Source organism: Chlorocebus sabaeus, chromosome 16 (assembly GCF_047675955.1).
Source record: "Chlorocebus sabaeus isolate Y175 chromosome 16, mChlSab1.0.hap1, whole genome shotgun sequence".
Lineage (NCBI taxonomy): Eukaryota > Metazoa > Chordata > Mammalia > Primates > Cercopithecidae > Chlorocebus > Chlorocebus sabaeus.
In genome coordinates, this window is record NC_132919.1 from 8744880 (window position 1) to 8763151 (window position 18272).

The 18272-nt window shown below is 47.7% G+C and overlaps 1 protein-coding gene across 2 annotated transcripts in view; it reads right to left on the bottom strand.

Annotated features, from left to right (window-relative positions):
• PIK3R5 (phosphoinositide-3-kinase regulatory subunit 5) overlaps positions 1-18272 on the bottom strand; it is an 88287-nt gene that overhangs the window by 19001 nt on the left and 51014 nt on the right. For both annotated transcript variants that reach the window (XM_008010323.3, XM_008010322.3), the window contains exons 2-5: positions 12794-12909; positions 10451-10551; positions 7060-7128; positions 5856-5994 (exon numbers count right to left, since the gene is read on the bottom strand). In XM_008010323.3, the coding sequence (XP_008008514.3) occupies positions 5856-5994; positions 7060-7128; positions 10451-10551; positions 12794-12896 (412 nt within the window). In that variant the 5' untranslated portion in view covers positions 12897-12909. The remainder of the gene's footprint in view (positions 1-5855; positions 5995-7059; positions 7129-10450; positions 10552-12793; positions 12910-18272) is intronic.

The window sequence follows — 18272 nt, forward strand, 5'->3', positions numbered from 1 at the left end:
ATACGAGGGTTCATGTTGCCTCTTTCATACTTCACTTTGTATCTTGAACAAGAAATACTGAACTTGGTTTTCTCAAAATCATTTCCCATTTTATAATGAGAAGAATATGACTTTTCCTTCTTCCCTTACAGGCGAGATGCAATCCTTGAAGTTTGTGTGCTTTGAAAATTGCAGAGCGGTTTGCACGTAAGATGCCCAGTGTCATCCCCCAGCTTTACAGATAAATTCTTTGCAGGAAAGTATTGTGGTCGGCACAGCTATGCAGGCATAGAGTAAATATTCAATAAACATGTGGGCTGACCCCAAGAGGGCTGTGGTGGGCCGGACCCGGTGGCACTGACGTGAAGTTTCCTGCTACCTCCAGAATCGAGGCACTGGACGATCATATGGGGGTGGAGTCAGGAAGCAGGGGGAGGCCCCCAGCCTTGATAACAGGCCCACTTCCTCTGCCACCCAGCCACATCAAAGCAGGATAAACTGTTTCATTCATTTCCATGGCAACTGGGTCCCTAAGACTTCACGGGTGGGGGCCTCACCTCCCCGCGTCCCTTCTCATTTCTCCCTGTGACTTTACCAGGACCTACCTTCTGAGCTAACACCACTGCAACCCTTACTGCCCCCAGCACTGTGAAATCAATTAGGCCAACATTAATCCTCACCAACTGTATTGACACGGAAGCATTGCTATACACCCATTTTACAGATGAGGAAACTGAAGCTCACAAACTAAATGTCTTGCTGAAGGCCCACAGTTAGTGAGTAGCGGACCCAGGATTTGCAAATACAACGATCTGGCCCCAAGGACTAGAAGCCACTAAGTTAATCAGGCTCTCCTTCAAGTGTTCAAGTTCCCTGGCCTCCATCCTAGCCCTCTCTCCACTTAACTGGGGGTGGGAGGGACTCAGGAATTGAGTACAAAGATGGCCGCAGGCCTGTTAAAAATCATAGGAAAGGCCGGGCACGGTGGCTCACGCCTGTAATCCCAGCACTTTGGGAGGCCGAGGTGGGCGGCTCACGAGGTTAGGAGTTCGAGACCAGCCTGGCCAATATGGTGAAACCCCGTCTCTAAAAAAAATACAAAAATAAGCCGGGCATGGTGGCGCATGCCTGTAGTCCCAGTTACTCGGGAGGTTGAGGCAGAAGAATCTCTTGAACCCAGGAGGTGGAGGTTGCAGTGAGCCGAGGTCACGCCACTGCACTCCAGCCTGGATGACAGAGCGAGATTCCGTCTCAAAAAAAAAAAAAAAAAATACAAAAGCATTTTTCAAAAAGCTCATTTAAGGGTCATGTAGAAGGTAATTTTGTTTAACTATTTGTTATGGATTAGGGCTTAGCTTCTTTAAAATTGAAGGTTAACTGGTGGATGTGAGGTAAGTAGCAAGAGATTTCTGTTCAGTAGAAAAGATAACCTCAAAGGTTACAGTTTTCTTCCCCTCTGTGATATTAACTATTTGGTATCTAACTTTGAATCTTACTCTAGTTTCCATGAGGAGCTCATCTCAGTTTCTTGGATCCTCCTATAAGCCAGCTATATCATCGTGCTGCTCTCCTCATTAATGAGTGGGCACAGGCTCACTATATATTTATATATGTGTGAGGTTTTGGAACTGTTTGAAAATGATTCCCGGAAACGAGGGAGAGTTGATGGTTTCCTATTTTGGTTCTGCTTTCCCTGGAAGAGGAGAGGTTCCTACCATGGGTACTTGGCTTGAGCTGCCCTCTTGGGGTATCTGACTTCTCATTGGTCACCAGGATATCTGAGGCTTCACATGGTCCCGGGAAGGATGTGCCGTCAGCAGTGAGTGATGGTTCCAAGGATCCCCCCTGCTCTGAGGCCAAAGGACCCTCATTCTACTTCCGGCTCCCGTTGCTGCCCTGCCTGGTCCTTGTGCTGCAGACTTTACATTTTATCATTCCAGGAACTGGGCCTCACCACCGCCAGCCCCTCCATGGCACATCTGCTTTCTGTCTGCCCAGAACAGAGTTTCTACCCAGCCGCCTGCAAAAATATCTCAAGGCATAGCGTGCATTGAGGTGAGGAGGGACAGCTGGTTCTACTTGAAATTGGGAAGTGGTCTCCCCACAGGTAATCACCTCCCCCAACCCCACAACTCCCTTATCCTTTTCAAAATAAAAAAGAATCATTTCAGTCTTGGGTAGAAACCCAAGGCCCTGCCAAGACATTTGCATTTTAAATTCTTTCTCTGAGCCTTGTAGAAAGGAAGAAAAGAAGCTCAGAAGACATCCAAGTCTGTTTGTTCTGGGGGACAGTGGGAGGGAGTGAGGGAGGGAATGAAGGAGTGTGACCTTAAACTGGCTTGTTCCTTTAGGGTTTGTTCCTTTAACTGGTTTGTTCCTTTCCTTGGGAAGCTGGGTTGGCAGATCCACCTTTTACCTTTCAGAGTCCAGCGTCTCTTAAGGGTCTTCCTGACGTCCTAAATCTCCACCCAAGTCTCTACCACAAGGTGAGGACCTGGTTGTAGGTAGACTTGGGGGTTGGCCATTCCTAGCTGTACCTGCTCTGCTCTTTGTAATGACAGACAACAGCAGACGGCTGACCGACTGGGGACATGCAGATCAGCTGATTGGACGAGGCACAAACAGGTCAGCTGACTGCGTAGGACGCAGATAGATCAGGTAACTGGTTGGGTTAGGCAAGTTATGAACCCTTCCAAAGAAATGTACAAGCCAGTCTTGAGCTTTCTAGGGTCCATAAGTCGTTGGGGAATAAGATTTGGTACTTCCATTCTGTGTGTGTTTAATGTGTAAGGTGAGAATGAAACACTACCAGTACTAAACCTGGTCTGGTGCATGTGTCCATTAGCAAGAGAGAAAATAAAAATGAGATTATAACATACTTAGTACTGGGGGGACTGCTTTTACGCTCGACTAGTTACTCAACATCTTTTGAGCTCAGTAACTATTTCTACAATATCGTTTTTAATAATTGAATAACATTTCACCAAATGACTTTGCCACAGGGTACTCAACCATGTTCAATGTTTAGGTTTTTTAGCATTGGTTGATTATTAGCAAGAATGCATTGATGAACATCTTTGTAGCTGAATCTTTGTACATCCATAGGGATTCATCAGGATAAAATTCAGGAATAGAATTGCTGGGTGAAAGGATATTTTTTCTGATTCCTTAGTAAACACAGCCCCCCATTCCTCACCAGCACTGGCATTTTTGTTCTTTCTTTTTTATTTTTGCCAATTTGATAGGGGGGAAAAAGAGTTTTGCTCTTTAGTTTTGCATTTTCTGTCTGAGTAGTGAGGGTGAATATTTTGGGGGGTTCTTTTTTGATGTTGTTGAATCATATTTATTCATATTTCCATAAGTGTGCTTGCCTATTTTTTAATGGACTCAAAAAAAAATCTTCATGGGTTTGATATATTAATTTTTTTTTTTAAGACGGAGTCTCGCTGTGTCACCTGGCTGGAGTGCAGTGGCACAATCTCAGCTCACTGCAACCTCTGCCTCCCAGATTCAAGCAATTCTCTGCCTCAGCCTCCCGAGTAGCTGGGAATACAGGTGTACACCACCACGCCCAGCTAATTTTTGTATTTTCAGTAGAGACAGGGTTTCACCATGTTGGCCAGGATGGTCTTGATCTCCAGACCTCATGATCCGCACCCAGCCTGATATATTAATTTTTATTGCAAATATTTTTCTCAGTTTGTCATTTACCTTTCACTCAAAGTGGGCTTGCCATATGACAAGCTTTAAATTTTTTGCTTTCATACCTGTTAGTCTTTTCCTTTATAATTTTTGCCCTGGGGAATATGTTTGGCAGCTCTTCTCCTCTCCAGGCTCATACAACCTATTTTTCTTCTGTAGTTTTTGTGGTCTTGTCTTCTACACCTAAACCGCTAATGTATCTAAAAGTTATTTTTATGTTTGAGTTAGGACTCTTAATTTTATTTTTTAGATAGAATTTTTTTTTTTTTTTTTTTTTTGAGACAGAGTTTTGCTTCTGTTGCCCAGGCTAGAGTGCGACGGCATAATCTTGGAGGCACTTGAACCTCCGCCTCCCAGGTTCAAGCAATTCTCATGCCTCAGCCTCCTGAGTAGCTGGGATTACAGGCTCATGCCACCAAGCCCAGCTAATTTTCTATTTTTAGTAGAGATGAGGTTTCACCATGTTGGCCAGGCTGGTCTCGAACTCCTGACCTCAGGTGATCTGCCTGCCTCGGCCTCCCGAAGTGCTGGGATTACAGGTGTGAGCCACTGCACCTGGCCTGTTTAGATAGTTTTCTCACTCAATTTTTTTTATGGTCTACCAATTATCCTGATATCATTTATGAAATGACTGATTTTTTCATCAGCAATTTGAGGATGCCACTTTATCATATAATATAATTTTGTATATTTAATCTGTTTCTTGATATTACATTTTCTTCCATTATCTACCTATTCTTATACCCATAGTGTACTATTTTAATAACTATAGCCCTATAATACCTTCAAAAAATGGAAATATTTCCTTCTTACTCTCCTTTAAAAATACATGAATGAATATATACTAAGTGCATAAATAAATCTTTCAAATAGATTTTATTTTCTTTATATATAAATTTATTTATATGTAAAATATTTATATTTTTTTATTTATATATATTTTATAGATTTTAAAAATATCTTGTTATTTCGATTGTGGTTATGTTTATTTTCCTAACACCTGGTCTCGTTACAATATTGATTCAACCCAGCAATATGATTCTTCAATTATTCATTCTTCAGCAAAGTTTGTTTCCTCTATATAGGTTATTAAAATTTTATTTTTTATTTTTAACTGCTATTGTAAATTTTTTTAAATTATGTTTTCTTCTTGGTTAATGCTGGTTATAAAAAAGTTCTTAGTTACCTGTTTTCTAGTCTGACAGTTCTTCGTTCAGGGGATTCTCTCAGTCTTGACAGAAAACCAATTGTTTGAACTCCAACTAATTAAAATTTCTCGTCTTCAGAAGAGAAAGCATTCTTTGTTTTTGTCTTTTTGCATAGGCAAAATACCGATAAGCCAAAAGAGGAAGATTATTGGCTCTAAAGAAGATGCCTCTAGTATTTTACCTTGGGCTGTTGCCATATTAAAAGCACTTCTAGAGTAATCGTTTCCATATATTGAGGGGTTTTGAATATCAGGAATGGTGATGAATTTTATGAAATATTTTAGAGGCATCTATTGAGGTGCTTTTGTGAATTTATTCCTTTGAGTACTGATTCGCTGAGCCACTTCTCAGTAAATCACACTTGATAATGTTTTCTCCTGCACTATCATAGCTTCCTTAGACCGGATTTTCATGTTTATGACAGCACCTGCAATTTCTGAACTACTTTTCAGACCCCACACATGAAAACTGAGTCCCGGCTCTTGTCCACACTTGTCACAGTGGCCATCATTCCTAGCACCAGCCACCTTCCCTGACCCAAACTGCATCAACCCACACACAGAATTACCTACTTGTTCCTGGGGCACAGAGAACAGGCAAAGGCCTCTTGTCAGCATCCTGGGGGCTTCTCTGTCTGACCTGGGCAGCCTTGGAGACCCCTTGACTAACCAGATCAGAGGCATAGGCCAAGGGCTGGGGTCTTCTTGCCTTGAGTGCTCGCTCCTGCTTCCCCTAAGAATCCCTCCTCGAGTTACCTCCCTTGTTTACTTTCATCTTGTGTGGATTCAACCATCAGATGCTTGATGGTGCCGTGAAGAGGAGACTCCATGGTTGTGAACCAAGGCACGGGCAGAGATGAACCAAAGGATGCAAGGTAAGGGGGGTCACAAAGAACAGTTTCAGAGGAGTTGGAAGCATTCTGACCTTGTGAACCCTGCCCCCCGTGCCAGCTGCCTCAATGCTTACCTGGGGCCTTGAGTTCAGCATCGATGAAGGTGAGCAGCTCCTGACAGATGCTGCAGTAAGGAACAGGCCAGGTCAGGAACCGATGGTAGGTGCTGGCTGCCTTCAGAAGGAGATCCGAGTCTGGTGGGAAGTGTGGTGTCTAGGATGGAGGCAGGCAACAAGCAAAGAGATCTAGGTGAGAAAAGGCTCAGATAGTCCCAAACAGCCCCTGCTCCCTTTCTGGAATATTCCACAAAAGACACACATTTCCTGGCAGCAGTGTGTCCCAGGACAAGGCCAGGTGGAACTGGAAGTTACCCACAGGGAGTGAGTTTCAGATGGGCAAGATGGCACCTGGGGTGTCTCTACTGGAAGGGACTTGCTTTACCCAATGCTTGAGTGAGCCTCTCTGAAAGGCTGTCCCCTTACTGGTCAATGGTGCCATTGCTGACCCTTGTTATGGATAATGGTCTTCAATGCCTAAACCACCTTTACTTATACAGCCTCATTACAGGTAAATGTTTATTTTTTGAGGGTGGATTCAATGGTCTTCAATGTTATGTTATGGATAACACTCTTCAATGCCTAAACCACCTTTACTTAAACAGCCTCGTTACAGGTAAACACTTATTTTTTGAGGGTGGATTCAATGGTCTTCAATGTTATGTTATGGATAACGGTCTTCAATGCCTAAACCACCTTTATTTAATTAGTCTCATTACAGGTAAATGTTTATTTTTTGAGGGTGGATTCAGTGGTCTTCAATGTTATGTTATGGATAATGGTCTTCAATGCCTAAACCACCTTTACTTAAACAGCCTCATTACAGGTAAATGTTTATTTTTTGAGGATGGATTCAGTCAGTGTACACATTTGGTGCCCCCTGTCTGGTGAATACAGCAGGTGATCACATTGGGTGACCGACCACTGGGGTGAAGAATGAGGTGGACATAGAATATCTCTTGTGGCTTGTGAACAGACAGTGGCAGCAGTTCCTCCATGGGAGCCCAGAGATGCCAGGCACTATGGCGGCCACATGGAGTCACTGGAAGCCTCTCATGGTGGCTGCTCTGAAGCCATCTAAAGGTTGAAACCCATTTCACATGCCACTGTTTGACAGTTTCTCTCTCTGCTTATTTCCAGAGGTGTGAGGGCTCTGCCCCAGAGAGAGGTCACTCCTGCCCCTCCTCCCTCACCTCCCGCATCCTGGCCCACCTGGACTTACACAAAGAACAGTGGAATAGAAGAGCAGGGCCAGGGGGGTGAGCAGGTCGTAGGTGCCCTTCTCCTGGACCTGTGGAGAGGACGAGAAAGGGAATGAGACTCATTCACAGGGTCCAGGGCTCCCTGAAGCAGAATACAGTGGTTCTTCCTCATTCTAGCCTTGCTTTTTTTTTTTTTTTTTTTTAAGTGAAAAGTAGTGTAATCACATGACAAATATTTGGAAAATAGATGTAAACGAAAACACTCACAATTTCCCCTCCCAAACCCAACCACAGCTGTTTGAATGTCCCTCTCCTGACACCATTTTTGCCCTGTGTATTTTCTTTTCTTTTAAATTTTATTTTAAGTTCTGGGATACACGTGCAGAGCGTGCAGGTTTGTTACATAGGTATACATGTGCCACGGTGGTTTGCTGCACCTATCAACTCGTCATCTAGGTTTTAAGCCCTGCATGCATTAGATATTTGTCCTAACGCTTTCCCTCCTCTTGTCCCCCAACCTCCGACAGGCCCCGGTGTGTGATGTTCCCCTCCCTGTGTCCATGTGTTCTCATTGTCCAAATCCCACTTATGAGTGAGAACATGTGGTGTTTGGTTTTCTGTTCCTGTGTCTGCGAAGCTATAAGCTATTGTGTATATTTTTACTCCTAATGTATTTTACATATGGTATTATAAGTAAATTTCTGTTTTACTATAGGGTCTCTAAGACCCCCTTTTTTCCCTTCTCGTTATACATTTACCTGTTATTTGTGTTATAAATTTTTTCTTTTTGCAGTTGGTGGTTTGCCTTTTAATTTTATAAATATTTTTCATGTACAGAAATTACACGTGTTGATTTTTCCTTCATGGATTTTCACTTTTGCATGCAAAGATCATGTAAATATTCATATATACTTTCTTATTTTCTTTGAAACTTCATTTTCTGAAATTGAAATATTTAGGCTGGGCGCAGTGGTTCATGCCTGTAATCTCAACACTTTCGGAGGCCAAGGCAGGTGGATCACTTGAGGCCAGGAGTTCAAGACCAGCCTGACCAACATGGTGAAACCCCGTCTCTACTAAAAATACAAAAATTAGTCAGGGGTGGTGGTGCACGCCTGTAATCCCAACTACTCAGGAATCTGAGACTCTGCCTCAAAAAAAAAACAGAGACATATTTCATGTAACTAGAATTTCACCTGCTGTATGGTGTCAGTTGGGGATCTCACTCTATCTTTTTCCAAATGTTTAGTCAATTTTGTCAATTTTCCCTAAACCATTCAATAAATCTTACTGATGTAATTGTATCATATATTAAATTTTGTTTATGCCCTTGGATAATATCCATCATTTTTTAGCTATATTATACTCCTTGTGGTAGACCTCCATAACTTACTAGTTTCTTAGTTTCTTTCTTTTTTTTTTTTTTTGAGATGGAGTCTCGCTCTGTCGCCAGGCTGGAATGTAGTGATGCAGTATTGGCTCACTGCAACCTGTGCCTCCTGGGTTCAACCAATTCTCGTGCGTCAGCCTCCCAAGTAGCTGAGATTACAGGCACACACCACCTAGCCCAGCTACTTTTTATATTTTTTTTTAGTAGAGAGGGGGTTTCACCATGTTGGCCAGGATGGTCTCGATCTCTGGACCTCATGATCCACCCGCCTTGGCTTTCCAATGTACTGGGATTACAGGCGTGAGCCACCGTGCCTGGCATCTTATTAGTTTCATTGTGGACATTCAAGATTATTTTCTTGATATTTTACATATTTTGCAATGAACACTATTATGCAGCACATTCCTTTTTCTATAGTTTGTATTATTTATCTAGAAAAGAGTTCAAGAAGTGTAGTCAACAAAGATTGTCAACATGTTTATAGACTTTCATGACCTTTGGGACATATTGTCATATTGCTTTCCAAAAGGATTTTGCCATTTGTGCTATCTATATATATAAAAGTACCAGTGTCACCATGCTCTTTCTGAATTGGTTTTTATCTTTTTTTAACAGAGAGAGAGAGAGAGAAATAGGGTATTGCACAGGCTGGAGTGCAGTGGCACAATCTGGCTCAATGCAGCCTTGACCTCCTGGGCTCAAGCAATCCTGCCTCAGCCTCCCAAGTAGCTGAGATTACAGGTGCACAGCACCACAACCGGCTACTTTTTGTATTTTTTGTAGAGACGACGTCTTGCTATGTTGCCCAGGCTGGTCTTGAACTCCTGGGCTCAAGCATTTCTCCCACCTGAGTTTCTCAAAGTGCTTGGATTACAGGCACAAGCCACTGTACCTGGCCTTACCTTTTGTTTTTTAGCTAATTTGTTAGGCAAAGTTTGTCTTATTATGGTTTTCATTTGCATTCATTTTATTATCGCTTTTTCATATTAGTTTACAACTTCTATTTATCCCTTTGTGAACTGCCTCTCTGATACACCTACCACACCACATGCACACATGTGCACACCACACGATTTAGAATTCATTGGTCAGAAGGTTTCTCGGTCCATTTTGGAACTCGTGGGGGTTGGAGACACAGAGAAAGCCCCGTCATGCCTTCTGTGCTAGATGAGCTCAGTAGGCTCAAATTGAGACTTCTCCTTTTCTTTACCCTTAATAGACAATGTGTCTACCAAGCCTTGCAGATCAGACCTTTCTATGAAACCCTCCTGTATTGCTACATGGTGGTCTAGACTTTCCATGTGGGTTTATATGTTATGCACTCCAGAGGTGGTTCAGCTTTTCTGAGCTGGTTGGTTTATGATGACGGTTAAAAAGTACTAGGTAAATAGTGGGGTGAGAACTGTGTAACCTTGGGCATCTTCTTACAGGGATAGGTAACTGAGAGTGAAAGTGACATGTTTTCCAAATCACATGTATTTAAAATAATTAAAACACACACACACACACACACCATAAAAGAGAATTCTTTACAAAAGAGAATTCTTTATACAAATCCTCTTCTGGGACTCACAGCTATTCTGGAGCCCAAGCCCAGCTCAGCACTAAACACATTCCTCTTCTTTGTCATGAAAGCCATTGATCGAACAATAAGAGGAGGCCTCAGTTTACCTTTCCGATCAGTTTTCTCTTTCGTGTCTTTGTTTTTATGGATCTTTTTGAGGAAAGGAATTGGGTAAAGTGTTTTCTCCCTCCCTAGTCAATACCTGGACTTACCAGCCATGTCTGTAGCTGAACTCAGGATCCTAGCTCGCGTATTATGTGTTCTTACGGAATGCACCCCTTCCTAGAAACCCCTCATATGCAAGCACTACTCGAAACACAAAACTCACAGGTTCCCGGGGCCTTTGCCAAGCCCCTCTGGAGGTCCAGGCACCCAGGAATGATGTTCTCTGGGACCCATTTCTCCACTCTACGAGGCTGACCCCAGCTCTGCCCTTCAGTTCCTGACTCGCCCTCACCTCTCGGGTCTTCTGCAGGATCTGCTCAAGGAGGATAAGGAAGTGGCCCGGGTCTCTGCTGACCAGCTCCTGCAGGCTCCAGCAGTTCAGACACAGCCCAGCTTGAAAAGGAGAGAGAGGCAAGGGGGTCAGTTCTGGTGTCTTCCGGCCACACTCAGGTAGGGGTTGTAGAGAAGGGGCATTTATGCTGGAACATTCTTCTGTGGTATTTGCACTGGAACACTCCTTTCTTTTTTTTTTTTTTCTTTTTTTTTTTTTTTTTGAGACAGAGTCTTGCTCTATCGCCCAGGTTGGAGTGCAGTGGCGCAATCCCAGTTCACTGCAACCTCCGCCTCCCGGGTTCAAGCGATTCCCCTGCCTCAGCCTCCCAAGTAGCTGAGATTACAGGCACACACAACCACGCCCGGCTAATTTTTGTATTTTAGTAGAGATGGGGTTTCAACATGTTGGCCAAGATGGTCTCGTTCTCCTGACCTCGTGATCCGCCTGTCTCGGCCTCCCAAAGTGCTGGGATTATAGCCGTGAGCCACCGCACGGGGCCTGGAACACTCCTTTCTAAAGTAAGTGAACCTAGGAGAAGATGCTGGATCAACACTCAACCCTACCATGCCCCATCGAGACATAATGACAAGTTCCCTGTTTCTGCATATGCAAGAGACACAGGGATTGGAGACGTGGGCTGGGATCCACGTTGGAGGATAATGAGCTCACCACAACTCTGCTCCCTGTGGGAGCACCAGTTCTTCCACAACCTCCTCTGCCCTGGTTTCCTACAGTGGGTTCTGGTACCTATGAGTTGCAGGGAGGTTAGAACAGAGGCAGAAATTGCTGGAAGAATACAGAGAGGAGCCATGGTGAGTTCCGTCCCAAGACACAAGACTGAGTCTACAGCAGCCGTGGAGCTTCCCAGGAGTGGCAATGGAGCCCAGGAAGGGGAAGCTAAATGAGTTCTATTTTAAAAGCTGCCATGAGCACTGTGTCACTCTGTAACTTCCCCAGACTTTCTTATTTTGTCAATCTCTGTTTCCCTGCAGTCAGCAAGGGTAAACCCCTAAAAATTAAAGGGACGGCCCGGGGCGGAAGAGCAGGGAGGGGCTGTGTGTATGTGTGTGTGGAGTGGGGAGTGAGAGCCCCAGGAGTAGAAATGGATTGAACTTGAACTTCGTGGAGCTCAGGCTCCAGGACCTCTCACGTGTACAGGCTCCCTCCAAAGTTCTGGAGGCTTCTAACAATGTGTCCATGTGCTCACAGGTTGTCAGAAAATTTGCAAAGATCAGATATTTTTATATTCTTTTGCTTAACGATATCCCTCTCCCCAGCCCTATGAGCTTAGCCTCCATCAAAACCTGGGTAGGAGGCAAGAAAGAAAACTACCATTTATTGACCACCTACTATGTGCCAATACAGTGCTAGGTCTCTGAATACATTATCTTCATTGAGGCTCCCACTGTCCCTTCAGGAAAGTGGTTCCATTGTTATTATTCCCATTTTGCAGACAAGGCAAGTAGGGCCAGGGTCCTGGGAGGGTGAGTGGCTTGCGCAGGGTTGTAAAGCCAATGGGAGATAGCTTTAATCCAGGTCTGTCTCATTTCAAAGGCCAAGGAGAGCCTCTAAGAGGAAGCGACATTTGAGCTGAGACCTGGATGAGAAGGAGCCAGCTATGTGCAGTTCCCAGGGAAGAATTCCGGGCAGCAGGTGCAAAGGTACTGGGGTAGGGAGGGACCAGGTATGTTCAAGGAGCACTGGGTGGCTACTCACGGAGAAGTTCGGGAGGCCAGTGAGATACAGGGCATGAAAAAGCTCTACAAGCATAAGGAATTTTTTACAGCCAGGCGCCAGCCTTCAGAGACACAACTGCCGGGGACTGCAGACATCCTATTTCTCAGTCCTGGGAGATGGAAAACACAGAGCCCTCCCGCTCTCCGCAGCTCTGCTGAGTTTTCCCTTATTCTACAGGGAAGAGAAGGATAGGGCTATGAGGGAACCAGAAACAAACCAACAGGAGAATTCTGGGGAGAGCTGCCTGTGGATTCCCAGCTGCTTTTTCAGAATCAGCAGTTGTGGTTTTCTAAGCAGATTCAATGGATTCTTCCAGAAGCAAAAGGCAGCCCTGAGTAGGATGAGGAAGATGCCATGGGAGAAGGGAGAAAGTGCCGGATACTGAGGTTTGACGACATCAAGTGTTGTGCCGGGCACCTGCCCAGGTGAAGCCTGGGGCTTGCCCAAGTCACACAGACAGGGTTTGACCTAGAATCTACCAGCTTCCATGCCTGGTCCAGAGCCCACCGTGGCCCCTGAGGCTTCCTTGAGCCCTCAACGCCTCCCCGGCTCCCTCGGACCTACCTGACCAGGAGGTGGAGCGGCGGCCGAGGCTGAGTCCGTGCAGGCAGCGTTCCAGGGCGTGCTGGATGCGGTCCTCCGTGCATGTCGTGGCCCCTGGCTGCATCCTGGGTCATTGCCTGCATGGGGGACAGACACCGGTCAGCTTGTCGAGTTCCCTTCCCAGAGAGCACCTGGTCCAGTAAAGACAAAGGGCGCTCACAGTGCGGCGCGATCAGCCCAGCCCAGCTATAGCTCAGGTGCAGTGGAAACAGCCTTATAGCTGCCTCCAGGGTAGGAACGGCGTCTGGAGGGCCACATCTGAGTGGCAGGACAGAGCACCCCTGCAGCAGAATAGGACAGAGGTGTGGGAAGTAAGGGGTCAGGGATGGGAGCAGAGAAGTGGAAAGGGATCTGCCTTCCCCACTGGGCAGTGGGGAGCTTCGCCAAGTGCCCAGGGAGTGGTCAGACCCCAATGGGCTGGACAGGAAGACCCCGAGGGGAAAGTCAGAATCACTTGGGGGACTTTTTCTGAATTTCCAGGGCTGTGTTTTCCAAATCTCCAGGGATGGGGCAGGGAGCGTGTTCCTGATGAGAAGGCCACAGGAACTCCCTCAATATGCTTGGAGGGAGCTCCCTCTGATTGGGTGCCCAGGTCACAGGCATCTGTTTCCTTTCTGCCCTAACCTCCACTTTGGCCATTTTTCTTTCCTTCCCCTGGGGCTTGGCAATGTTACCTGTCATTCAAAGACCTAGCCTGCCCTCCTTCCTCATCCTACTGAGGAGAATCCAAGGGGTGGTTAGCTGAGCTGGACAGTCACTGAAGTGGGAATTTCAGGAGGGTTTTAGCCCCGTATGGGGAACTGAGAGCCCCCAGCAAGGCCAGCCCAGCTTCTTAGTTATGTATGAGGGCTCCCGGGTCTCTGCGGAAGCCACGGAAAGTGATTTGGCACAGTGAGTAAGCCTGGCTCCGGCATCCAACAGACTTCACACTCAAACCTGGACTCTGATATTTGCTTAACTATGTGACTTTGGACAAATACTTTAACTTTTCCAAACTTCCGTTGACGGATCTGTAAAATGGGATGACGGTGGTGCTAAAGCCTCATGGGACTCTTGGGAAGATAAAATGCCGTGGCAGATGCGCCGAGTAAGCCTCCAACACGCGAGAGCTGTCCTGCTACAGTCATTGCCATCATCGCCCCTGGCCCCAGGGCATGTCACTGCACTCACCCCTTCTGGGCAGACCCCTTCACTGGCCAGTCAGGCCAGGCCGTAGAGGGATGCCAAGAAAGCTGCAGTTCAGCTCTGGAAGCCAGAAGAGGAAGCACATCGCTCAGAGCTGAGCCATGCAAATGACATGCAAAGAAGGATAAAATCCTAACCTGGGTTCAAGCTTTGCGGCTGGAGTATTCAGCTTACGGAGGTCCCACACAGGCAAATCCTCCTGCTTCCCCAGCCTGGGAGGCACCACTGGCTGAGTGAAAACTAAGCCCTTTGTGAGCTCTGCAGCATCCTTTCACAGTGTCTGTGGTAGGCTATGCATGCCAAAGCCGGACGGTGCAGCAGCGCGCACACAGGAAGCGGCACACGCACCTTGGTTCCATCGCAGGTTCACTGACGGTCTGCCATGTGCCAGGCACTAGGGAGACAGCAGTGAACCAAGCAGCTGTGCTCCTTGGTGGGAGACACAGACACTGAGCGATGGAACCAAGAAAGACATGATCCCAGAAAGTGAAACGTGCTGTAAAGGATAATGCTGGGAGTGGGACAAGTGGGGACCCCACTACAGGGTGTTGGGGGGTCAGGGAGGTCTCTCTGAAGAAGGGACATTTAAGCTGGATGAGGAAGCCAGGACAAGTGATGGGGAAGAGTGTTGGAGAAAGGGGAGCCAGCCCATGCCATGGTCTGGGTGCAGGAATTAGCTCGCTGAGGACCTGGACCCAGGAGCATAGGCCAGGGTGCTGGGCTGGCCCAGGAGACAGACTAACCCATTAGGTCCCATGCCTTCTGGCTGTGGAGGTGAAGAGCTGAGTTCAGAAAACCTTTCACGGGTGACTGGGTGCGGTGGCTCATGCCTGTAATCCCAGCACTTTGGGAGGCCGAGGTGGGTGGATCACTTGAGGTCAGGATTTCGAAACCAGCCTGGCCAACACGTTGAAACCCCATCTCTACTAAAAAAGATTTTTAAAAATTAGCCAGGCGTGGTGGTGGGCACCTGTAATCCCAGTCACCCGGGAGACTGAGGCAGGAGAATCGCTTGAACCCGGGAGGTGGAGGTTGCAGTAAGTCGAGATCACGCCACTGCACTCCAGCCTGGGTGGCAGAGCGAGATTCCGTCTCAAAAAGAAAGAAAAAAAAAAAAGAGAGAAAACCTTTCACTGGTGATTCAAGACCTTGGGTGTGTCCATTAGCAGCACCTAGATGCCCAGAGACATCCTGAGGCCTTTCCGTGTGACTTTTACAGTTGCCTTTGGGGCTTCTGTTTAACACCTCCACAGGCAGCTCAGGTAGTAAGTCCGCTGACCCTGAGCCAGACTGGGCAGACCCCTCCCTGACCTGGGATTGTGCTGCTACCTGGCATGGATGAGCATCTGTGGGGACTGACACCTGTGACGAAGGCTCATCTTTCTGCCTCCTGTGGCAGCCCGACCACAAGACTCTCTGGAGGTGGGTCCTATTCCAGCTCAGGGCTAACAGCACCTGCTGGAGGAGGTAGAACACCAGGCACCTTCACATGGATGAGCCTGGGGCATAAACGGCTGGCCCAGATGTCATCAACGACCCTTTGTCCTCAGGCTGAGATCTCCCAGGTTACCCCCCGGGCAGGTTCTTGGAGGGAGCTCAGAGACCTCATTTTACAGAAGGGGAGGCTGAGGTCCAGTGAGGATAAGGGGCTTGTTCAAGGCAGCTGGGAGAGAGTTGCCCCTGGTATAAACAGACAAGGGGATCAGGGAGGACTTTTTATTTTCAAATTGTGGCTGAGACCCAATTCTAGGGACAAAAAGTACTAAATGCTCTGCATTCTAAAGTTCTAAGAGCCATGGAGTATTGTCAAGGATGTGGGCGCAACCACCCCGGTGGGCTTGCTGGGAGGTGTCAGTCCAGAACCAGCACAGTGATCCGCCAACCCTGTTGTTATAAGATTGGGAAGAGAAAAAGGGTCTTCAACCATTCTGGAAGGTTCTTTCTTCTCTCCCCAAAGCTGAGTGCAGAGGGCTTTCAGAGAAGTCCTGACACAGATTGGGATGCCCAAAGGTGAGGGTGCTGCCCTTTGTTCCTCACTTGCCTGCTCCTGTGCTGCCTGTGAACCATGGCAGGGCTGAGACAAGGGGCAGAGGGGGCATCTTGCAGACCCACTGTTGGACAAGTCAAAGACTTGAGCTCCAGATTGGAGTGAGAGGTAGAACAAAAGCGGGGCTTGAGCCATTTGTTGTTACTTTTCTAGAGGGCTGCCAGCAAGGCGAGGGAAACCTATCAGAAGGAGGCTGAAGGCTGGACCAATTTTGCAGGAAGCTGGATGGGGCAGATTGAAGACGGGAAATTGGTGGCATAGAGAGGTTAAACAGCTTGCCTAAAGTCACACAGCTAGGAGATGGCAAAGCCAGGGTATAAACCCAGGGAGTCTGAGGTTTCAACCACTAGAATACATTGCCCCTCAGCACAGTCAGAGGCAGTTCCTGGAAGAAAAATAGAACCAATTCACGTCTCTACTTCAACAAGCGAAGACTTGATTTTGCTTTAAGAGGTAGGCTGGGCATGTCTGTAATCCCAGTACTTTGGGAGGTTGAGGTGGGTGGATCACCTGAGGTCAGGAGTTCGAGACCAGCCTGGCCAACATGGGGAAACCCTGTCTCTACTAAAAATACAAAAAATTAGCTGGGTGTGATGGTGCATACCTGTAATCACAGCTAATCGGGAGGCTGAGGCACGAGAATGGCTTGAACCCGGGAGGTGGAGGTTGCAGTGAGCCAAGATTGCACCAGCCTGGATGACAGAGCAAGACTCTGTCTCCAAAAAAAAGATCTAGACTCTCAATTGCTGGGGATTCTGAGCCCCACCACGTGTATCTACACCCTCACAGCCCTGCATCCTCCAGAGAAAGGGCTGAGGCCAGAGGGGATACCGAGCAACACTCTAGGACTGTACCGGCGATGACTGTGGCGGCTCACAGGGCCCAGGCATCTCTAGCCTGGAGCTTGGGCTAAACCATGTGATCGGGTTTTAAGACCCCTCTGCCCAGCCCCCGTGGCGATGGCCAAGCTGGTTATGCCGTGAAGCAGGAGTGAGTCATCCTGCTCACTCATTACATGTCCCACACGGTAATGGATGCAAATGAACGTTCTCAGCCAACACCACTTCTGCACACTCCTGTCCTTAAGCGGGCAGAACACAGTGCCATGGGGCTGCTGCTAGCACAGCCCGCCCAATGCCTGCCTGCCCATGGCTTCTCCTTCTCTTCTTAGGGCCGCCTGTGACTTTCCCATGTCCTGGCCTCAGTGTGCCCCCTCCCTGCCCCACCCTGTTCCAGGGACACATCAAAGCCTTCTCCACGGAAGGGCAGGATATCCTCAGGCACTGGTGGAATTCTGGTGTGCCAGCCTCCCTGGCATTCCAAGGCTTTCTCAAGCTTGCCCCAAGTTCTTCTCAGAGGCAGGACTTGCCCGGGTCACTAGCCCCTGGGAGCCTGAGAGACGGGGAGAGGGAGCCTGGCCAGGGGATCCTCAGTCGTGCTGCCCTGGGGGTTAACCCAGCACACCGGGTTCACCACCCAGCCCTTTGAACGCTCACTTCCGTCTGAGTCAGTCATCAGCTGTTTCTTATGACTTGTCAGCAGAACCTCACGGCTTTGGGGCAGAGGTGACGGGGGAAGGCAGTGGCACCCGCTCTCCCAGCATGACGCCTTTTTTCAAAAGCTGGGCAAGCAGGGCCTGGCTTCCCTGGCATTGCTCTCCCAAGCCCCCTCCCTATCTTGTTGAGAAGAGCTCCCATTGTAAAATTCCAGCTGCTGCCAGGAATGCCCCCCGCCACCACCACCAATTCCCCTGCCAGTAGTGAGGTGGTGTTGAAACATCCAACAATGAGGCCTTCCCCCATATCCAAGTTCCTCTTCTGAGCCAGCAAAGAGGACTCATAGTGCTTGCTGGGGACCCTGCATGGGGCAGAAAGGCCTGAAGTTGGGGTGGGTTGGTGGGACCCCAGAGGGCACAGGGAGAGCCAGTCCTGCTTCCACCTTTTCTTCCCATGTTGATAGGACGTCATGATGCGGAGGGCTCATCTTCCCTTTGGTGCAGCGCTGGTCAGAGAAGGCGTGGGGTCCGCCTGGGTCCAGCTTCCTCAGGCAGCCCACGATGGGGCAGGGAGGAGATCCTCTTAGGGGTTTCTAAATAGTGATGAAGGGAGGAGTTAGAGGGCCCGCATCTCATATGGAGGGGGCCTCCAGGTTCTGGCTGGCTCTCCACATTGCTTTCCTGATGTTCTGGAATATTCTAGGCCCATGCAG